We start from the raw sequence: 23,429 nt of genomic DNA, 5'->3' as shown, positions 1-23,429 counted from the left end.
CTACTTGGTAAAAGGTAATTCTCATGATATCTGACATCAGACACATAAAATTACTAACTGCATATGAATGTTTGGAAGGATGTTTACAATAAACCTCAGCAAAATTTACTGACAAGAACATTATTGTGGAACATAATGAAGAGCTTTCTGTAATAATAGTTTCTTACTAAGTGAAAGTAACCCTGCTTCTTTAGCCAGCTTGTTCTTTGACTGCAGTAGCATCATGACCCATTGAAAGTACTTTATCCCTTATTTTGTCAGCTTACTGGAGAGTAATTCTTATTGGGGTTTTTTATTGAACAAGCCTAAAATTCACCTAGAAGAAGAAAATACCTGAAGATTCTGAAAGCAGAACTGTAGCATCCAACAAGATTTTACATTTTTAAAAAACACACTGAAGAGTCAGCAACAGAAAAGACAATGTGAAAACTTTTATACCAATGCCTTCAACTTCAAACACTGTTCTGGCACTCAACCATATATGCAACTGAGTTTACAGTTAATTAAATAAAAGAAAGCAGAAAGACTTCTGTTGAAATTCCTCCTCTTTCTTGGAAATACTGAATGGACAGCAGGAAAAGGAGTAAATGGGACATTGTCTGCTGAGATGGACAATGAGACAAGTCACCAGCAAGAGAGATTTCAGCTGGCTTAAAGCAGCCTTTAACTTTCAATGCATTACAGTGTTAGCCTGTGCATCCCTTTCTCTTCTTAGATGCACTGGATTTTCTAGAGCTTTCAGGAATTTCATGCAGGATGGGAATTAGTTTCTGAAGCAGGCTGCAACCTCTTCAAGTGGGCAAGGAGCTATTCACACCACCATGCCTTGGATTCTGGTCTTCAGTAATAAGGAAGGTACATGGATAGAGAAACTAGACAGATCCTTATCAACCAAGACTTTTTCGTTCCCAAACAAAGTACAATTTTCTGTATTAATTTATTAACCACAGTATTCTATCCTGGGAAAAAAAACCCACTAAAACCACACAACTAAACAGAACAGTATACTGAATGTTTTAAGATGAAGTCTAAAGACGTTTTAATGAAGATACCATCTCAAATAAAGAACCATGTAAAACTCCTGTGTAGCCACAGTGCAGCTCTGGCAAATATGCTGACAGTGGAATTTGGCCTGGCTAAATCCACAAGGGCAGAACCTGGCTCTGAGCTGCCATTAGGAAGAACAGCTTGTTCAACCTAAGTTTTAATAAAGGTAGGTAGAACTAATTTGGTGTCAGGTCAGATCTGGAAGTTTAATCAAGATATTCCTGTATTCACTCCTGTGAACATGCACGTTTCTTTTCCTGTGTTTAAGTTACAAACATTATAATGGTTTGTTTCAAACTGGCATAAACATACACCACTTTTGACTATCAGTAGCATTACTAAGATTCTTTACTAGTCCAAATGTGCCATTCACACACTGCTCTATCTGAAGGTAGTGTTTATTTTTATTGTGTAGAAAAAATAATTCCCCATCTCCCGAACAAACAGTTTATAATTTCCAAGAATGCAGTGAAACTTACTCTGATGAAAGTATTTTACTGTGTATAATATTCGGAACTACAAGTTTGTGTTATTTGTTTAACTCCCTCTCTTTTGCAAAAGAAAAAGTGTATGTTTTTGTGGGTGAATGTGTACTGGAAGACAGAAGGTAAGGGAAACAAAAGTAATGTATCTGCTTAATGTTGTGAAAAAATGTATTTGTATTAAACAAATTACTCAAAGTACTGCAGTATTCTACATTTGTCACCTTGTTACCTAGAGCATCACATGCTGAACGCGGATTGGCAAGACCACGCTCTTGCAAGAAAGGTGAACAATATAACTTAGTTGCTTACTTAATACTGATAAACCTGCTAAGGTGCAAGAGGCTACTACTGGGTACCCTGCCTTGGCAGAATGCTCAGGAAAATACCTCATTATACCTCTTTCAAAACACTTGAAAGACTTATAGTTGCTTAACTTGCAGGCTTCAACCCTATAAAGAAGCCTAGAAAGCATCTGGTTTTGCATCCATCCACAGAATAATGGACAACTAGTAGTGGGTTTCAGCTCCAGGGAGGTAAGAGGATGAAAGCTGCCCAAGGAAAGCAGTGCCTTGGTACAAACTTACCATGATTTTGGAATGTCCAACACATGAAAGCTTTAAATATGGACTGGAGAGTTAAATACTTTAAAGCTAATCCCAGATTGTCAGCATGGATCCTGTTCCTTTTTGTATTATTTTATAATTTGATTTGGTGAGGTTTTCTCCTTTTTGAAAACCCTAAAGGCATTTTTTTAATGAAAAGGAATATTGCATGCTTGCATTATAAAAAAAAGCCTGTGCATTTTGTGAAGTGTAAAACCAAAGAAAATATCTTACCTTGATTAAAACAGAATGTTCCAGCCAAGGTCCAAATTTAGTTTTCTGCAGATCCACCTACTCTATCATCTCTTTCTCATAGATGGTCAGCTGGGGAGAGTGAGCTAAGTTTCAAAATACCACAATAGCTGGAATCATATGGCTGATGATTGGTAAGCATATATATTCAAAACACAGAAGTAATGTTCTAACACATTTCATTCTGTACATCCAAGGCTAGCCACTTGTTCATTTTCTTAAAGCTGCTCTAACTACCTCACTATGTAAATGCAAATGGATTCACAAATCTCTGTAAGATTCAGAAGAAACAGGAGAAACAAGAAGTTACAGTAATAAAGATATATTAATTTCCATTTATTAGCATATGGAAAAGTAGAGCCAATTTTGGTTTCATAATTAAGAAAGTAGAGCTATGGGTCCCTAACCCTTTTTGCTTTGCACACAAGAGTTCGAATCTCTTGATGAAGAGCACAGTTAGAACACAAAGCATGTTTCTGTTTAGTTTGATGTCTGTACACACACAACCCAGCCAGTAAAATATTAAGGCTGTTCTGCAGGAGCTTTCCTAAAAATGAAAGAAATTGTCAAAGAACTTGCCAAAAACACTGGTGTACCACATTTCCACTACCAATGACACAGAGCTCATAAATAACCTTGACTGATAACAGAATGATTCCAGTCTGCTGGAGAATGTGGACCCTGGGACAAACTTCCACTTTTGCTACTTACAAATACCTTAAATGATATTAACTGGATTACAGGACTATTTTTTTAAACCAAAGAAGATAATATATATGAAAATAATCAGCACTATTTCAAATAAAGAAGGTAGGTCACAGTAATTTTTAAGTGTGTTAAGTAAATCACTAATAATTTGAGGAGATACTTCTATAATGAAACATGGACCATTACATCTGTGTATGCACATGCCTGGGAAAATGATGAACAACATGATCATCAAATTTTAAAAACGGCTCACAAACAGCACAGAAGTGAAAAGCAAAGTAGCAGGATTAAGATGGGGTCATAACTCAGATGAGGACAAACCCAAGTGTTAATGGCTCGCAGAAGAAAGACTGCTACTTACAGGAGCTCAGAAGATACAGTCAAAAAACAAATCAGTCTAGAAGTTCAGGCAAAGGCTTTAATGAATCTTCAAGTGCCACTTACCTCTAGGTTTGCTACCAAATTTTGAGAGCTGGGGAAAAAGAATATTTCATTAAAAAGCGTGGATGAGATTTTTTGAGCACTTTGTATCTTAGCAATGGGCATCATCCCTTTATCAGTTTTCAAATCAGCACAGTACTGTCTTGGTTAATTGTGTTAACTTGAATAAGAGCTGACATAGTAGGATGCTTCAATTTTTATTTAGCAATATTGTTATGGCTAAATTTATTATTTAGCAATTCTGTTTTTAAAGTAATGCTGTCTTTTTAGTCTAATAACTTGATTAGTTTTATTTTTCCTTTTTAACAGGTAACTAGTTACATATTAAACTCTCCATTTTAATAAAAGTGGACAGTCAAAGCTTAGGGAACTTGATTACAGCACCATTATGGTAAGTGTCTCACCATCAGCTTATTTTCAGTTTCATTAGAGAAACTCTGCACAGGACCTTGGCAGGTGATTTTAAGACAGCAGCTTGAACTGCAGAGCATAAATCACAACACCTCATTAGCAAAGTCTCTGACCTTCATGAAACTTACTTCTGTTGGGGAAGTCTGGAAATCAATTATAATAAATTTTTGCTCTTGAAAGAGCTAGAAGATAGATAATTTATGCATTGTATCATGCTGAGACTGACCAAACAAGCCAATTTGATATAAATCTGCACTGCAAGCATTTTATTGCCCTTTATTAGAAAAAGTAACCTGGAAGGTTCCTTAAGAAGAGAACTTTTTCTGCTGAGAAAAAGAAAGGGTTTAATGTACTAACCTTTCATCTCTGCTGGTTATAAAAAAAGTTAAACTCCAATATACACAGTTTTGGTCCCAGACTTTGTCCTTACATGTAGCAGTGCCATCACAAAGATGAGTAAATATGTTATTGCATTGAAATACAAACTAACAAACAAAAAATTGTTATACTCTATAAGTGTATCCCCTTACAAATGCCTTAATTTGTTTCCACTACTAAAGAACTGTAACTTAATTTACATTTACTGTATACAAGCAGCTTTGAGAACATCATTATCTTCTGTTTGGTTTTGTCTTTTCTTATTTTAAAATCACATTTGCTTTGTTTACATGAAAGAAAAAAAATCATTATTTCTACTGGACTTAAAGTCAGCTGGTTCTTTCCAGCTGAGACCATCAGTAGGGTATGTTTCACAACTAAAAAGTCAGCTGCTACTGAAAGTCTGAATGTAATTCAGCCACTTCCTCAGAGAAGCCTTAGCTTTCCAATGGTGGATGAAGTAAAAGCATAAAGTAGTAAGAACATTGCAACAAACTGGAAAGTACAATGAAAAACCCCAAAGTTCTTAAAAGAAAGTGACTTTATGTGTAAAAGTACTACTTTTTTTTTTTAATGTTTTATTTTGAGCCATGATAATTAATGAAATATTAATCTTAACTATTACAGCTCTTAGTTGAAAACTAAAAAACACAGGAACATTGCAAAACAGTACTTGACAAATTAGAATGAAAGAAATCTTCCCTAAAATTAATCCTTTATCAGAAAAGTGCCCTGTAAATTACAGAGAATATGAACAGAGGATTTAGCATTAAAATCTGAAATCCTTGGCTACAGAAGAACAAATTCAAGGTATTCTCCACAGCAAGTTTGTAAGAACAGAGAACATCACTGTTACCAGCATCTACTTTCTATATTTTAAAGAAACAGAATAACAGTTCAGAACTCCTGAGAGCATTAGTCTTTTTTTCACTTGTAGGAAAGAAACTCATTAACATACAACACTCTAATAGCTGGCTTATAAAGCATGACTGGATTATGAAATTAACCATGAATATGAAGAGATGCCAGCAGCTTGTCTCAGTAACACATGTGAGGCAAAAAACTCTCTCTACATCCCCCCCACCCAATCCAGGCCTGTCAGGACAAAAATCTCTCAGCACAGAAATTATAAATAAATAAATTAATACATGGCTTTGGGGTTTTTTGTTGTTTTTCCCACTGCCACATGAATTATTTATCTGATAAATTCATCTGATAAACTGGTCTTGCACATCATCAGTTTAAGCCTAGATTATTTTAAATTCAATTATAAATACCTGACAGCTACATATGATTTTTTTCTGATAATTCAATGTAAAAAGTTCACATGCACACACTGTTCTTTTTTCATTACTTGTGCAGTAGTTTAACAAGACAGTTTTTAAAAGCCAGCTTAACAAGCAATGACTATTTGGACTTCAAGGAAGAAAATTCAAAAAATCAGTAAGATACTAAGATCTGATCTATAATCATGTTGTAGTCTGAATAAAAAACAAGTTTAAAAAATACCTAATTTCACACATAACCAGATTTTTATAATCTTATTACTGAATTGTTTCAAGGAATATAGAACATCTCATTCTTCATAACTGCATGACAATCTTTTTGAAGCACTCAACAGGATGTCAGCCTAATATACTGTAATTGCTATGACACCTTCTAGTTATCAAGTTATCTGCTCATTTTCCTTCCATATTTTACACAGTGTCATGGGAAAGTGACTCAATGTTTCTACTTGCAATTTCAAACCTCAGACCTTGTATACAAGCAGAAATTCAAAATGAATTTCTGAAAGGCAAAATCTGTCCAAGTACTGAAACAACCACATAGACAAGTTTAATTCAATCAATTTACTCTGGCTCAGCTTCTACCACAGTTTACCACCTCAAGTTTTATAAATCAAAATAACATGAATTCCACCACACAGCTCAATTTAACAAAGATTTAAAAATACCAAAAGCCTGCCATGAACTTCAGCAGACTGATCTCTCAAACACAAAGCAGTGATGTGATGGCCTGGAGATGAGGCTGGTGTCAGAGGCCAAGACCTCTAGCCAGGTTTAAGACTTGCAGTCCACGTGAAGATGAATTACATTACCCACCCATGTTCCAAGTCTGTTAAAAGTTATTCAGGTTTCTTTAGAATCATTTAAGGAGGACAGCTGTTAGTTCTATATAACCTAAACAGATTGGTTTCCTATGACATGAAAAGATAGCACAAGCCTATTTGTAAAGAGGGAAGAATTTAATATACACATTAACAGATTTAACACTCATCAGTAACTCTTGCTGCACAGCTATAAAAATACACACCTGGATGTCTGTAAAAGAATTCTAGGAAACACATATAACTATTTACTATGACAAAAACTTGATTATTTAGCACACAGAAGTGTACTAGAGATCACATACTAGAAAGATCATCCTCCAGGAATATTTCCACATAATTAACAAACATTTCAGCTGTGCCTACTACCGTGTGTACAAACAGTTCAGCTGAACTGTGACTTCTGTGCCCAGACAACCTAACATGCACTGAGATGTCCTAACTTAATGCCTGCTGTGAAATTATCCCTAGTTCTGCCCTTGCCCTTTTTTCTTCTTTTATTCATTTTACAGCTTTTGAAGTGATAATCTGCTAAGAACTTTCCTGAAAGACACATTTAAAAGCATTTAAAGAGTTGCTTCATAAAGCAAGCCTACTATTGAAAAGTCCTGAGTAGCTTCAATTCAATTCTCAACAAAAGGGTTAGAGAAAAAATATGGACTAAGATATATTTAAAAACAGGCTGCAGGGACTTGGGCCTTTTATCTGAATTCTGCAATACAGATTGCTGAGGACAGTTAACTCTTTAAAATTCTCTTGACAAAACATAAAATACTCAGTATCTTATTGAAGTATTTCCAGAACTCCATGATCCTGACAGAGATTTTCAAAGAAAACGTACAAAGAGAAGAGTTCCTCATGTTTAACAGATTATTGCAATTACTACAAAAAGGTAAGGGTTTCTGACCACAGAGTATTCCAGTCTGAATCTAGACAGAAAAGGTACTTACCTAGTAGGGGGATTTCAAGACATAAACTTACATGATTAAGGTTTAAAGTATTTATTTATGGTAAAACAACTTTATCCAATAATATACAGCATTACCCAGAAACATTGTTTACTCTTCACTGTAGGTAAACAGATAATAAAAAAGTAACTAACAAAGCCTTTAGAAATATAGTTAAATTTTATTTTTGTTTCCAGTGAAAATTAAAATAAATTTCTTACAATTCCCTTCACTATTTCTGCTCTTGAATCATCTGGTGCTCATCAGGGCCCACCTCTTCTTCTTCTTCATTCAAGTCTTCTTTTGCTTCTGCATCTGTCACCTCAGGGTGACTGCAGACAGCATCCCTAGCAGAGAGCTTTTTCATTTTGATGTTTGGCAGTTTCCTCAGATCACCATCCCATTCTCTTAAAGAGAAAAAATAGGTAATGAAAACCAGTTACCAACAGAAATGAAGCAATGACAGAGTTAATTCATATTTCCTCAGAAGATGCTAACTCAAGTGAGGCTGCTTTTCTAAGTTATCCTCTGTCCCACTGTGAAATGAATAAGCAACAAAGATTTCACCTGATTTTGTACACTATGTAATTTCTCTGTGAAGAAATAAGTACTTCCAGATGTGATGTTCTGAAACAAAAATATGTTATTCACTTTATTCCCACAGACTTATTCTACCCTCAGTTACTTTTGGCCACCTGCTTTAAGGTTTGTCTCATTCAACTTGCAGTCTGGTAAGCAACAGAAAAACAGGTGAGAAGAGTTTCTTCATCACAGGTATATAAGTCCCTAGTGATTTATGATAAATGTTACCTTGTATGACTGCCTTGAAGAGAACACAAAGGGTTAGTAAACATTAATTCACATGGTGAGTGTATTATTTTAAAAGGCTGCATGAAGGAGAACGGGTTGTTTGAAATAGAAGTCAAAACCAGCACTCACTTAATAGAATGCTTTCTTGATTATAGTAAGTGCACTTCATGGATAATTATTCTCAAGGACAAAGACAGTATTTGCCAATTATAAGATATGTTTTTCCTTTACCAAGGCAATACAACAACAGTTCTATATGATGTCCCTGTTTAAGAAGTCAATTGCATATTTATAAATAGAGCAGTCTCTCTTTTGAATTTCTGGCTTTATTCCAACAACCTGTAAGTATGACTTTTGGCTAAATACCATCCCTGCAAGTCAGTGATATAGCATTCCTTGCAACATAAGCATTCCTAAGTTGTTGGGGTTTTTTCTTCCTTTAATGTATTTCACTTGATAGAGTTGTCAGCAAAAATGCTCACTCAATCTACTACCAGGACATACCAACATGCTGGCCCAGATGAGCCAGCAGCAAGTTTCACAGCTCCCAGATCTTTTAACTGGATTCAGGTTGTAAATTCATTTAAGATTTTCAACTAGTATATACACACATACCAACACTACTGAGAACAGCTGAAGTCAGCATTTTAGGTAAAATATTATCAAACAATATTGAGAAAAAAAAACTACTTAAGTTTCAGAAATGGCATTCTAACTGTCAAATCTGAATCTTCCAATGTTCTAATTAATAACTGGCACAGGTGGTCAGCTTGTAACAACTAAGAAATGCCAAAATAGCAGTGCCACACCTACTCTGCTCTTTCAAATGACAAATTCCTTGGCAGTTTTGCGTAAGTTCCTTTTTTTATGAAAAAGACATACAACAGGTGAACTTCAGAAACACTATTTTGCATAAACAGATTATTAGTGATAATAAAAAACCTACCTGAAAAATTTAAGATGCTTTCTGTTCATAATGTCTGGGATTTCTAATAGGAAAGAAATTTAATTCTGTTAGATGTGTTACATTATTCAAGTGAGTCTCATTTCAAAGGAAGAAATGTGAGCTAAATGGCCTCAACCAAAATGGCTACATACCTCCTTTCCATTGCAACCAAACTGTTCTAAAAGAACATATATACATAGATACAAATAATAAAATAAAAATAATAAAAAATAAATAAAAGAATAATACAAATCTGTATTACCTTTTCTAGTAAAAAGGAAGGCAGATGTGTTGTATTGAGACCTGTGGAACAGACCCTTTTGTTTTTTTCCTTCTGGAGTAGTCAAAATCTTCCTACTTGAGTGTAATTTATAAATTTAGGCAGATTTTTACATAGGATGCCAAAGCTGCTTTGCCTCCCTTCTGTGCCATTCTTTTCCTGGTCAGTCCAGTGCAATGTTACAAGCAGCCTGTGTTTAACATCATCACTAATTTATGGAGATTTATACCTTAGGAGCCTTGACATCTTCCGACAGTATAAAACACCTGATTGCTGTCTATGAATTGTACAGATTCCACAGCCAGCAGGCTTCTTAACAAGACAGATGATTTCTACCTTTCTAACATTAAATCCACTTTATTTTAGCTCTTAAAATTGTGACATTTCAGCAACTTTTATATTGTCCTTGAACAAACCATTCTACTTTTGTTCATCTATCAATTTCCTCAAGTTTTACAGTAATAAATAACATCATGCTATCAATGCAGGACTATGGATGATTTTGCTACTACAAAACATAGGATGATGATACCTGTGCCGTTTATCTTTGTGGCCAGTCCTTACTGAACAGTCCTTACTATTCAGAAAACTATTCCTTCCTTTCAAACTTGGTTATGAAGTTACCAACAGAAGATCAATAATATATGTGAAATGTTTTGGTAACAATTACAGTTGATTTCTGCAGACTGCTCCTCAGTAAACAGATGAGGTGATACTGCTCACAGCTGAGCAAGGCAAGGCAAAGAAATATTTACCTAATGCTTTTTTGGTCTGCTGATTAACCTTGGTTCCATGCCACAATCCATGCCAAATATCCATGCCACGTTAAGTCCATCCTTCCCAACAGAGCTTTGAAACAAAGCCACGGTTGCTCTTGCTTTCTTTGGAGTCCCCTGAACTGCACTCATGGCAGCACAGTGCCAAACGCTGGAACATCCCAGCTCCCACAAGGGAAAGAAGTTCTTCCCTTCTCCTAGGGATCTTACAAGGAGCAATCAGTGCTACTCACCCCCAGCAGTGCATGTAGTGATGTAAACAGTGAGTTTGGCAGAAGTGGCACATTGCTGAGATTTGTATTTTTTCCTTTGATAAAAGCACTGATTCAACATACAGTTCAGTGTTCTTGTCAGACAAACCAGGACTTTCATTTGTTTTCCTTTTTTGGAAAATATAAAATGGGTTCAAGTTATGCAGACCTTTTCTAAAGAGAATATTCTAACAGTTTTATCTAGCCTATCATTCAGGGCTCACCAACATCATGAGAAAGCAGGCATTCTGGGAGAAGATTCAGTGTCAAATCAAGATTTGGCACTGAATTCATCTTTACTGTTTTGTTAGTGGCAAAATTTTTAAGCTACGGTTACATGTGTGTTTACAATAAGTTGCACAATAAAAACTACTGAGTTGCAAGATTAAGAATAGAGATGTGTGTAGAAATTAATTAATTATATACTGCACAGTAACTGATTTTCTAAATTATGCTGGATTAGTAACACTTGTCTAACTCAGCTGCATCTCCTTAGCATGCACCTGTGTCATGGTTTTTGGTGCTGCTTGTGAACTCCTTCATTTGCTTTAAAATGAAAAGTCACAGGAGCATGTTTTTCTGAACTAAAGACAGAAAAAATGTAAGCGAGAAATACAGAACAAGAGTTAGTGGGAAAGAAATGAAGACAGTATTTTAGGGAGTAGTTTATTGTCTGGCATTTCTAAGACAAAGTATTCAACAATTGATGCATTTAGCAAAACAGCAGTGAAAGATGTTAAGCAAACATTTTTTTAATGTTTCTGACCCTTTCAGATAGTGTTACTTTTCTTTTGAGGATGAACAAACAGCCTGTTAAAAAGAAGGAAACTGTATATGCTCTTTAGGCAAAAAATTATTCACTTATACAATAATGATCACTACAGCAAACAGCAGCTAACGAATAGTACAGAAGTTACATTAGCAAATAAATGGAAATGATACAGCCTTCATCTGAATTAAATTGATTTCCCTGTAATGTGAAGCCTGCAGAACTAATTAATAAAACTAGTGTATTTAATTTTAAAAGCCACTTTCCCCCAAGATTAGTATTACACATCTGAGAGAACATGCAAGGTAATTAGAAGCAAATTAACAAAAATGGATGGTGTTCGAATGAAATAATTATGATGCTTTTCCACTGAAAGCATACTAACTCTGGGTTACAAATAAATAAATATCTAGCATTGCCTTTCATTAGCTTTGCTATATACATGTAAAACCAGATTAAACAGAAAACCCAAATACACAAAAATGAGAACAAGAGGAAGAAAACTGCAGTAAAACTACTGTAGATATATTTGAGGAATAAGTGACAAGGAGCTGCCAAACCTCAACAACATCACTGATAATGTTCCCTGTATAGCTACTGTTTGTTTAAAAAAAGACTACAATTTACTATATTTTGGGATATCTACCACTTTTGTAAACAAATTCTTACATTTTGTAAAGGGTTAGTTTTTGATTTACATATATCCTTGAGAGGACAAGAGGAAATGCCCTCAAGCTACACCCAGGGAAGGTTCATGTTGGATGCCAGGACAGATGTTTTTTCACTTAAAGGGTGCATAAATATTGGAATGAGCTGCACAAGGAAGTGATGGAAGAATCAGCAGCCCGGGAAATGTTCAAGAAATGACTGAATGTGGCACTTAGTGCTATGGTCTAGTTGACATGGTGGTGTTTGGTCAAAGGTTGGATTTCATGATCTTGGAAGTCTCTTCCAGCTTAATTGATTCTATGATATAAATAGACTGCATCAAAGTTTAGCAGACTTGCCTAAATGAAAAGAATACATACTGTGAAGTCTCTCCATAGCAAACGCACATGCATACAAGAAATAACTGAGTTCAAGAACAGGGGGGGAAAAAACCCAACAAATCTAAGTCAGTAATAAAAGCTCCACTCACTAAAGCTTCTAGGATTAATAATGAGCTAGAGGCATAAAAGCACTGTTTCCAGCTGATTTCCATTTATGCCCAATCTCTAATTACAGTATTTAGTTGCTATAGTACTTAGCAGCAACTATTTTCTCTGAATGAACACTGTCCTAGACAGAGAGCAAAACCTGCAGCAGCTGTGATAACAAATAATGAATGATTTGAAAGTGTATTTAATATGTGAAGTTGCACTGTGCTCTCTGAATGCTTTACTTACTAATTCCATAATAACCTCAAATTTTGCCTGCAATATTTCTAGCTTCTTCATGATTTTTATGTTGTGCTTGTTGTGCTTGTGTATTCGACATCTTTTTCTCTAGCCTAACTGCCTTCTTCTGTCAGCTTTCCACAAAGCAGTAAGGACAAAAAGAACTAAAATTTAAAAGACAAAAACAAAAAGAATACACTCTACAGTTAAGCTGTTTGATGACAATCACAGAATCTAGTTTCCTATGACTTTTTCCCCCTCCTTCTAAGACATCAAAGATGATGCATGAAGTCATACAGATATTCTTAAATTCCTCTGCCGGCTGCACTGGCAAAATTTTAAAGTCATTAATTTTCTTGGTTTGTACAATACATATCAGGGTGTGCTGATTTTGGCCAGGGTAGAGTTAATTTTCTTCACAGTAGTTAGTACAGGGCCGCAATTTGGATTAGCTGGAAATGGTGTTGATGAAAACAGGATGTTTTCATTTTTCCTGAGCTAGGCTTGCACAGATAAGACCTTTTCTGCTCCTCACCCCAGCCCACCAGTGAGGAGGCTGAGGGTGCAGAAGGAGCTGGGAGGGAACACAGCTGGGACAGCTGACCAGGGAATATGATACACAACCCAAACCTTGCTGTGCTTTGAATCTTAACTACAGAATAATGTAGATTTTTCATGTTTTCCACAACATATTTTAATATAAGAAGGATCAATTATATCTGCATAATACTTTAGCATTAAAGCCAAGTTCACCACTCAGTTTCAACCTGTACATTATTGGTTGAAGCAAAATACAAATACTTCACCGCTTATCTTGACTATCTCCAAACAACTCTTTGCTTGAAGAACTTTCATTATCTCTTTGTCTTTCTTATTTCACCAAACTATTGCTGCTTCCCTTCAGCCTAGTTCCAGCCATCAAATGAAGGTCCAACCAGCAGCTGTACAGAATTCAAGGCAGGTGCATTAAAAGCTCACTTTAGTTTGAAAAAAAGGTTATATATGCCTGCACTGAAAAGACAGTACTAGCAAAGATGCAGAAAGAAAGGCAAAAGTATGAGTCAGATCTCCACCATCTTTTTTTTTCTCCTTTTCTTCACCGTGGCCCTCCTCCCAAGTAACTCTGCAAGGCACAAGCACCTAGCACTTAGGTAATTTCCTTAAAGAGAAAAATAAGGACAATGCCTGGAAAGTTTGCTTAGATTCTGGCCTTGTGAGCAGGTGTGAGGACTGAATTCTTTATAATACTTTTACATACCTATTCCATAGCCCTCATAGAGTTGTCTTTCACGTTCTATTGTCTGCTTGATGACAGTTTCCCGTGAACCATGCTGTCTTCCTTGTCTGCCTTTAATACTGTTTTGTAATTCAATCTGCTCCAATTCAGCATCAAATCGACACATATAACTGAAAGAAATAAAATGCATAAAAGCTAGGTGCAGTCATGCAAAAAAACTGCAAAACAGAATTAGTCTGATAAATTATTTTACTAATTATATTTATTTTCTAATTTATTTTACTTATTGGAGACTCAAGGAGTAAGTAGTATGAAATCTGCATATTCAGGTGTCACAGAATAGCCCAACAAGCAAATGCACATGATTACTACTGTCCAAATCATTTAAAGTCCTCCACACACTACAAAACGAGGGATATACTTCAATAATTCAAAGAAAAAAGAAACTACAAAAAGACTTGAATAATTCTAGTTATTCAAGACTTACTTGAATAATTCTATGCCTACAGATATCTCACAATATTTGTCACTGGCAATAAAATCAACTACTTGATATTATAATTAGCAATGTATAAAAATTCTCCTCTGAGTCATCATCACATTATTTTTAAAGACAAGTCAAGCTTTTAAATCTTGTTTTTAACACCAGTCTTACTTTTCAATTAGTTCACCAGCTTCCTTCTTTGTGTACTCGATTTTACTGGGATCAAGGTGACTTTGAAACCATTGCAGTTTTTCTCCTACAAGAATAAACTCAATATTAATGGTTACACCACCACTGTAGCATCAATAAATATTAAAGTTTCTTAAAGTTTTTAAATCTCCCCCGCCACCATTTTTCAAGATTTTGAATGGTATCACAGACTCTCATACTGTGGGTACCAGGTACAAAGGCAGCTGTAATAGAAACATTTCCACATAATTTCAGATTTATTTTATACGTCCCTTACATGAAACAAAACATAAAAGTTAGGCTTTGTTTTACTGGAAAATAACTAAAATATCACTATATCAATTACTTAGGAAGGAAATTTAGGGGCAAAAAACCAACACAGTGGCTGAGTAAGAGTTCTGATCGTCACATCTGTTTTTAAACAGATTAAATTGACAAGTTGCAGGACCAATCACATGGAAGAGAAAAATATTCCAGGTAGTGTCACAAAGTTTTGAATTTACTTGCTAACACAATGTGTCTTTTAAGCTACATATATCATCTTCTTTTACAAGCAGTTATAAAAAGCTTGAAAAGCTTGGAGAGCAAATACAATAAATATGTGTACAGATACAAAACACTCATTTGGTCTATAATGGTCTGCTGTTGTGTACACTGCCTAAAGATTAGCTATGCTCAGCCCCAAATTCAATCCTGTATATATTAAGTGGACATGTCAGGTATTTCAGTATTTCAACCAAGTCTATTTGAAGATTGCAGAATCAGATTATAGAAACAGAAGTTCTAACTGTATGTCTAAAAAGCTGATAAAACTTCGAATCCGTACTAAGAAACTGAATACTGTACTCAGTAATAGAAGTTTCTGCTTACCAATAATACTTAAACGCAAAGCTTTGTCAGTCTTCAACCTAGCAGAGAAAAACCAGATGTGTTAGCCAGGAATGAGTACCATATAAACAATGACCTTAATTTTATTCTCAAAAAGTTGGGGTTATTTTCAGTCACAATGAAAGTCAAGGTATAATTTCAAAAAGAAATATGTGACAAATTCAATATAGAAGTTATTATAAATTCAAATAGAAATATATGACAAATTCCAAATAATGTAAAACATTTTCTGTTTCATCCAAAAGATCTACTTTCTGGTAAAATTACTAGCTGAAATTTGTCCAGTTTACCTATCAAGCTAAAAAGTTTCTTGGAAGAAAAAAAGACACAACATTTTTCTCAGAGTGCAACAAAAGGAATTACACCAAAGAGCTGCATTGTCACAATTTTCTTAAGTATTTCTGATATTCTTCTGGTATGTTTAATGAGTTGGGAGATTTCACTGCACTGCATTCTTGCAAATCAAGCATGCCATGTGAAAAATACCATTCTGATACCTTAAAGCTTGTAATAATAAAAGTTTGTGCTTAGTGAATAGTAAGTTAGTATAAGAAACCAAAATTAACAACTTCATTAAAGAACTCCCCAACTCTTTCTCACAGTACTTTTAAGTCCACTTGAATCTCTGGCAGGATATTCAAAAGCCTTCTGTACTCTACGAGATGTGGGTATACAGTTCTATTTGGGATTAATTTTCATCATAATTAGGAGTTCTCAAAAAAGAGAAGTTCTCTAGCAGGAAATCCCGAGCCTCATACTCTTTTGTCCTGAAGGTGTCAGATTCAGCCTGCATCAAAGGATGTTGCAAAGTTCTGTTGTATCCAGAAAGGAAAACAAGAAATTATTGGGGTAAGTATGAAATTTGTCACTGGAAAAAACATCCTAACCATAAATATTCAGTGTATATATTCAAGGACCTCTGACAAAATTGCCTTTTGATTATTATTATTAAATAGGAAAATTGGTAATGGATTAAGTAAATCATAGAGGTCATAACTGACAAATAATAATTCTAAAATTCATCACAGTTCAAAGCTATTGTGCTCCTTTATTAAATTCCTTTTACTCTGTAAAACTTAATGAGCATTTTAGAGCTAACTGAAATAAGAGCACAGAAGTCTATCACCTACCACAAAAACTGGGATCAAAAGATAAACCCTTACTTTCTAGAGAAAAACACACTTGTGTCACTTGTCCACAAACCTACATTATTAAATAACGATTAGATTTTTCAAGAATACTCTGAAGACTTTCTAAAAGCCATGTAAAAGCAAATGCTCAGCATGTGTGAACTGCTAAGAATTCCACTAATGCACTAAAGAAATTTTTACTTCTATGGATACCCCAGCATGTGTAGAAGAAGCCTTCAAAAAAGCTGGGCAGGCTTTTATCCTCAGAGGGCTTACAGCAAGGAGCTCTAAGCATGGTAACAACATCCAAGAAAAGGACACATACTTCCCTCAGTGGAACTCCACACCAGCAATCCCTGCTGGGAACCCTGCAAGGCAACACTGCCAGATGAGCCTGCCTGCAGAGCTTTGCCGTGGAGAAAATGGCAATGGCATCTAGGAAAGCTGCCTAAACAGGATCATTTCACACATCTGCATTCTAAAACACTACAAACTGCCATTTGCTAAGGGACAATAAATCATTTATTTATCAAAGCAGCAAAGTACAGAACCACCATTTTCTTCTGGACAAAAAACCTTCAGTCTCCTGGTGCACACAACTAATTTCAGTATGAGAAATAATGAATGATAGGCTCAGATTGTACTTTTTATAAAAACCTCACCTCAGTGACTGCTAGAAGACAATAGCATTAGCAGGGAGGCTAATCAAATCAGGTGAGTCAAAGAAACTTCCTCTCCTTCCACACAGTGAGTAATAGCTTTTGCTCAGGGAAGGGGAGGTAAGGCCAGGGACACACTCTTGTGGCAGGCTGCTGTTTCTTGATGATTTTCTTCTTCACCCACCTTCCAGAAATCCTCTGCTTAGGCAATGATTATTGATAAGAATGGTAAGTTGTTTTCTTGATGTTTACTAGGTACTTTAAAAGTAAATTTTACATGTTCCTTTAGCAGCTGTTTATCTCAGATATTGAATTCAACTGTTCTACTCTAAATACTAACAATGAATAAGTATTTTCCAAATCAGATTATGAACTCAGTATTTTTCTCTGGTAATATCCACAAATACAAATGCCTTCTATGGCTCTGAAAATGAAGATAAGCTTTTCAAAAGAAATAATTTTAAAAGCTAACAGTTTTTCAGTTCCTCATGAAGAATCTGCAAGAGTATGTCGCAAAGCATCACTGCCACAAGCAATGCAAGCAGAAGCACAGTGGGTCAAGAGAGATTAGGAGGTTAGACAGGGGAAAACCTCAGAAAAAGCACACACAGAGTTCTACCAGCAAACATTTTAAGATTGCTTACTCTCAAAGGGTCACTACACGCCCATCACTGTAAAAACTCCTTAGATGTCTTATTTCAGAGCATGTCAGTATTAGACTGGCTTATCTCAAAATGCACTGACTACTAAGAAATTTATAGTGCATGCACAATAAAAAGGGTCTATTTTGACTCAGGAGGGAAAACAACAGAAAAAAAATGCTCAGCTAGATTAGCTTTAGCTACCAAAACCAATTTCTATTTCTGCAGCTGCTGGAAAACATGACTGGTGTTAGTATATCACTACTACAGAAGTTTCATTAATTTCCCACTACAGTCAGGTTTCCTAAAGCGTAGAAAAGTCAGTGTCCTACTACTGCCAGTGAAGCAGCTATTGCTGTCTCATAAAAACATCCATGTAATTATTTAACAGAGCAAACAAGCTGCCTAAAGGAATAAGAATTCACATGTAGATTAAGAGAGAATAAACTGATAGTAATACACTGGAAGTTGTTGCTGCTCATTAGACCTTGAAGAGAATTGAGAGGAGATGGATGCAGGCAAGAAAAAGGTGTAATTGAAGTGAACAAGATTATTTGAGATTGTAGCCAATTTTCTAAAAGCAATTGGTCTGTCTCCTCTTATTATGGTTAAGATTGGTCTTCTGTAGTGCAGTCACAGTTTCTGGACAGTAAACTTATAACTGCTGACATATTTCATTACAAATGCTTGCAGTGAAAAGTGGACAATGGAGCTCACAAAAGACTTTTGCAACTTAATGCAGAATTTCTCCTTCCTTTTTCCCAATGCTGCATTTTAAATACTCACATTCCTTGTGGATACTGTCTACACTTTTTATTATCTAGTTTGGGAAAAGATACTGCAATATGCATCTCATAACTTAATGCAATTTTCCTTTCTGTATAACATAAACAGGAACATTCACACTAGTTTTTTCCTTTCCTCCATCCTATAGGAAAGTTAATAAGCAAATAGAAGCCTAAACTGTCTCCAGTCCTGAATTCTGTCACCTGACAAGTACCAAAGGAAAAAAAAAACAACAAAACCAAACCAAAACAAAATAAACAGACCACACAAACCCAAAAGCATTGACTAATACTTCTATAAAAGATATTCTCACCCTCCAGTAGCATACCATTCAAGGGTTTCCTCCACCCTACACCTTGTGCTAAATAGTAATCAACACATAAAATGCACGTATGTTGAAAAAGTATTACTGCACAAATTTAGCCAGCCACAATTAAAGCATCCTCTGGGAAGGAAATCTGCAGCTTAATATAAATAGTACAGATGACCTCTATGGACTTCCTACATTCACTGAATACTGTAATCCAGTTTTTCCATTCTGCAGAAGTGCACTAGCCTGTACAGAAAAATTATCCCCTTTACTCAGACCTAGTGAGATCACATTGAGAATTCCATTTCTAGTTTTGTGTCCTATTCATACATCAGACAACTTCTACACAATAATAGGCATGGTCAAAAAATGCCAGATTTGTAGACGGGACTAAGGAAGAAAATTCTGTAGAGATTACAAGGCAGCTTCTATTTACCACCAAATGATGTACTAACCTTCCACCAGAGAACAGGGCTGTCATTCAATAGAAGCAATTTGGAAAATTGTTTAAAGACATTTAATAGACCTGCAGAAGTAATGCAGAAGAATAAAACTGGTGTGAGCTATTTCTTTTTCCCAAGAGTGTAGGAGTGGAAGCTTTCCTCCATTCACAGCATCAGAAATTTGCCTTGTCTTTTTCAGAGCTATGCAAAATGAATCCAAACCCCACCATTATATAACAGAAACTGAAAGGTAAGCAATTACAATAAAAAGTTCAACATGTATTTAATTCACAATATTAAAAAAACCTGATAATTTACCAAGTGGATAGTTTAGATAAGAGATTCAAAAGAAATTGGAATCCTTAACAAGTCTTTTAAAAACACTAAGGGGAAAAAAATTAACATTATACATGTCTTTCAAATTAAACTGCTCTTCAAGCCAAGACAATACAGAAAATAGAACATAGAGAATTGGAGGATGTTTTTAGTGCAACTTATTTGTAGAACACCACAACAAAAGTGATCTATCTACAAAGTACAGAATGTTAACTGTTCAGGCCCCAGAAGTGTAAAATGTAGAAATCTTATTTATAACATATAAAGATACAAAATATAATACCATTTTGCTATCACAATATGCTGTGGATGGTCAAAACTGACACACTATTCTTAGTGGAATGGTTTCCCTGTGCAAAATAGGGGTTACGTCTTTTACAATCAGCCTAGATTGAAATAGCAAGGATAGGACTTCTTCAAACACATCAGTGACCAAAGGAAAACTAAGGCTAATGTAGGCCTCTTACTGAATTGAGGAGGACTCTGGCAACAAAGGAGAGATGAGGCAGGAATACCAAATGCCTTCTTTGCACGGGCCTTCACTGCCAAGAGCAGCCCTCAGGAATCTCTTACCAGGGTTAAGGAATGGCAGAAGGGAAGACTTTCCCTTGGCCAAGGAGGATTGAGCTAGAAAACACCCAGGCAATCTTGTCACCCACAAAGCCGTGGGCCCTGAGGGACACATCCATGAGTGCCAAGGAAGGTGGGAGACACCATGGCTAAACTGCTCACGATTATCTTTGAAAGGTTGTGGAGATGAGGAGAGGAGCCTGAGGACTGGAAGAAAACAAATGTCACCCTGGTCTTCCAAAATGGCAAGAAGGAGAACCCAGGGAACTACCGGCCAGTCAGCCCCACCTAAATCACTGCAAAGGCAATGGAGCACCTCATTCTGGAGGCCATCTCCATCCACCTGCATAGAGGAATATGTGGAGTAGTCAGCATGGATTTACTAAAGGTAAGTCATGTTTGACCTACCTGATAGCCTTCTATGATGAAACAACTGCCTGGATGGATAAGGGGAAAGCAGTGGATATTGTCTATCTCAATTTCAGCAGGGCCTTTGAACTTTTTGCTGTTGCAAGAGGAAGAAAAAGCAGCACTCCAAGAAGAAACATGAGCACTGTTGTCCATATCAGCGTGACTAACCACACCAGACTGTCACTAAAGCTCTGTGTGCCATGTCATGATGAGTAACCAGTAAGTATTGTTCCCTCACTAAGTTTTCTTGTGCATGTTTTTCTGTATGGTGAAGTCACGAATGCAAGCATTCAGAATGAAGTAAGATGAAGTCATCTTTTGTGATTAAGAGCTGTGAGTGGTTTTTATGACACAAGGTGAGAGAGCTAAGGGACAAAGTGGTCAATTTAGCAGTAGGAAAATACTCTGCAATAAAAATTCACTACCAATAGTCAGAGAGCACAGAAAAAATACGAAACAGCAGGGAAAACTGCTGTTGCCCAACCAACACACGCTGCTTGTGCATTCTTGCAGCAGCCCTTCTGGAGGCTACGTGACCCCACTGTGGCAGCAAAGGCCGCCCCTTCTAGGAAAAGCAACAGTGCAACTGCTGTGCATAAGGTTGTGCATCAATCCCAACAATAAAACTGCACAGTCTGTGGTCCAGGAGTTTCCAATTTAACAGCTTCAGACAAATGAGTATTTGGGCTCAGCTCATATGGTCCATTCAGACACTACAATTTATACAGCATTATATAGTTTAGGTAGTGCTATACTAAGACTGAAATGCTTTAAGTAACTTCCTAAATAAACATATTTATGCATAACAACGAGCAAGCTGAGACAATATAATTTAAAGGCCAGTCTTCACCAGCTGTCTTTTCCCTCTGTAGGAGGGGAAGGTAAAACTTAAAAGCAGAAAAACAAACTTGCCATGGAACAGCACAAAACCCCCAAAGAGGAGTTAACTATACAGTTTTATTCACAAGTCTTCTGCAGGAAGGTTTCTGGGTTTTCTTTTCTATTAACTCAGCATTTTAGCAGAAGCAACTAGACCCTAAGCAGGATTCTTACTGAACTTGAAGTAAAGCCAAACTAGGTGACTCACCTACATGTGAAATCACCAGCATCGTGCTATTCAGATTATCAAAGGCAAGAAATCTAACTTGTAAGGACAACACCCAAAGTAAAGCAGCAGAACTACACACTTTGTATAACCTCATTTAATGCATGTAAACCTGCCACTTCACATGGCCCAGCAGCAGTGTTAAGTTATACAGGCCTTTCTGTTTCCTTGTGGTTATATCAGCATAACAGTCCATGTCCACTACCACAAAAAAATGTATCATTTGTGATGTTATTCTTTGATCTGTACAGAGGTTTGCTGTCAACTTACTTTTCTTTCTTTTCCTGTTTGTGTACTTCCCTTGCAAGCTGTGCAGCTTTTCTGCTGTAGGGATGGATAATTTTTTTCTCTTGCTTCCCTCCTTGAGGTTTCCGTATCTTTGGCTGAAAAGATATGGACTAACAAGGCTGAGTAAAACATCAAAGGGAAGACAGAAGCACACACCAGGGTAAAGACTGAAAAGGTCATGCACTGGTATCTAAGAAAGCCCTTAACTTTCAGTAACATGTTATCAATTTCACCCACTTCAATAACAAAATTACTTGAGGCCAGTACATGCTGTAACAAAACCGCTAGAGCACGGGAAATGCTGTAAGAAATCTTACATAGTGACTAGTCAGAGTACCTACTTTAGAACTGTGCAGCTAGGAAACTAATACTAGCTCTCTGTACCTCTGCAGAAAAATGTGCCCATTCAAGCTCCTATCTGGGTTTCTGACAAGAGCCTCATGTAATTTGTACAATGTAATAAAGCAAATTTCTCGTTCCTTCCAACAGATCATTGGAATGCTTCACTCCTGGGAGCAGCCAGAGGCTTTCCTTCGCTACCCCTTCATACTGCACAGAGAGGGAACACAGCTCACAAATTTCCAGAGTATGATTATACTACTCTAAGTTATGCTACTCTCTGGTAAGAAAACGTTTGAACAGAACTGAATGGCTTTATGAAATAATATGCTATTTAACTGCACCCAAAGAAACACCTTAAAGCAAGGGGGCTTTCTAGCATCACAATAAATGGCCATCAGTAAACGGAGACTATAGTACATCCAATTCTCTAGGATAACATCAGTGCTTAGGGCTGCGAAAAAAAAAAAAAAGATGGTGTCAAAGACACAACTACTCTGAACGCGTCGGGAAATCTCAGGGAGCGGCACCTCCCACCTGGCTCCACAGGCGGACCGAGCCTCCCCCCGCCCCGCCTGGGGCCGCCCTGCCGGGAAGGCCCAGAAGAACGCGAACCCCCCGGGAGGAAATACAGCAGTTTTTATGTGCTAGGTCGGCTCACGGCCGGTATCAGCCCAGAAGGAGCGAACCCCCCCGGGAGGAAATGCAGCAGTTTCTATGTGCAAAGTCAGCTCACGGCCGGTATCGGCCCACAGGGCCAGCCCGCCAGCGGGCTTGCCTCTCCAGGGACGCGGTGGGGCCGCTCTCGGAGGCGATGAAGGGTCCGGGAGCATCGCGTCCCCAGAAGCGCAGGCTGCGGGAGCCGCACCCCTACTGCTATTCCTATTCCCGTCCCCGTCCCTGTTCCAGACCCCATGCCCTGCCCGGCACACGCACCATGGCGAGCGAGTCTTTTTCCGGCGCCGCGGTGCAGCATCCTCAGCGCTCCGGGCGGGCGCACGGCGGGCGTTCCGGGGCCGCTCCGTTC

At 36.9% G+C, this 23,429-nt stretch overlaps 1 protein-coding gene and 1 long non-coding RNA gene across 3 annotated transcripts in view; both read right to left on the bottom strand.

Annotated features, from left to right (window-relative positions):
* LOC127059594 (uncharacterized) overlaps positions 1-23,429 on the bottom strand; it is an 876,248-nt gene that overhangs the window by 292,448 nt on the left and 560,371 nt on the right. The gene's annotated exons all lie outside the window — the stretch shown is intronic.
* On the bottom strand, positions 7,417-23,429 carry TMA16 (translation machinery associated 16 homolog). Of its 2 annotated transcripts, XM_018926667.3 has the most exons (8): positions 23,339-23,354; positions 22,759-22,856; positions 22,046-22,158; positions 15,367-15,404; positions 14,479-14,563; positions 13,845-13,993; positions 9,135-9,177; positions 7,417-7,785 (listed from the first exon to the last, which is right to left on the bottom strand). In XM_018926667.3, exons 2-8 carry the CDS (start codon positions 22,822-22,824, stop codon positions 7,611-7,613), a joined length of 669 nt encoding a protein of 222 aa, XP_018782212.1. In that variant the 5' UTR covers positions 22,825-22,856; positions 23,339-23,354; the 3' UTR covers positions 7,417-7,610. The 2 variants fall into 2 exon arrangements, with proteins under 2 accessions (XP_018782212.1, XP_009099425.1); XM_009101177.4 differs by lacking the exon at positions 22,759-22,856 and having other exon boundaries at positions 23,339-23,429.

The sequence above is a fragment of the Serinus canaria genome, chromosome 4 (assembly GCF_022539315.1).
Source record: "Serinus canaria isolate serCan28SL12 chromosome 4, serCan2020, whole genome shotgun sequence".
Lineage (NCBI taxonomy): Eukaryota > Metazoa > Chordata > Aves > Passeriformes > Fringillidae > Serinus > Serinus canaria.
This window is presented reverse-complemented; position numbering and strand designations above follow the sequence as displayed.

Coding starts and splice junctions, on each gene's coding strand:
- TMA16 (XM_018926667.3), bottom strand. CDS start 22,824: ATGTACTATAGTCTCCGTTTACTGATGGCCATTTATTGTGATGCTAGA. Junction 22,159..22,758: donor GAAAGCCCCCTTGCTTTAAG/GTGTTTCTTTGG, acceptor ATATCTTTTCAG/CCAAAGATACGGAAACCTCA. Junction 13,994..14,478: donor GCTGGTGAACTAATTGAAAA/GTAAGACTGGTG, acceptor TATTTCTTTCAG/TTATATGTGTCGATTTGATG.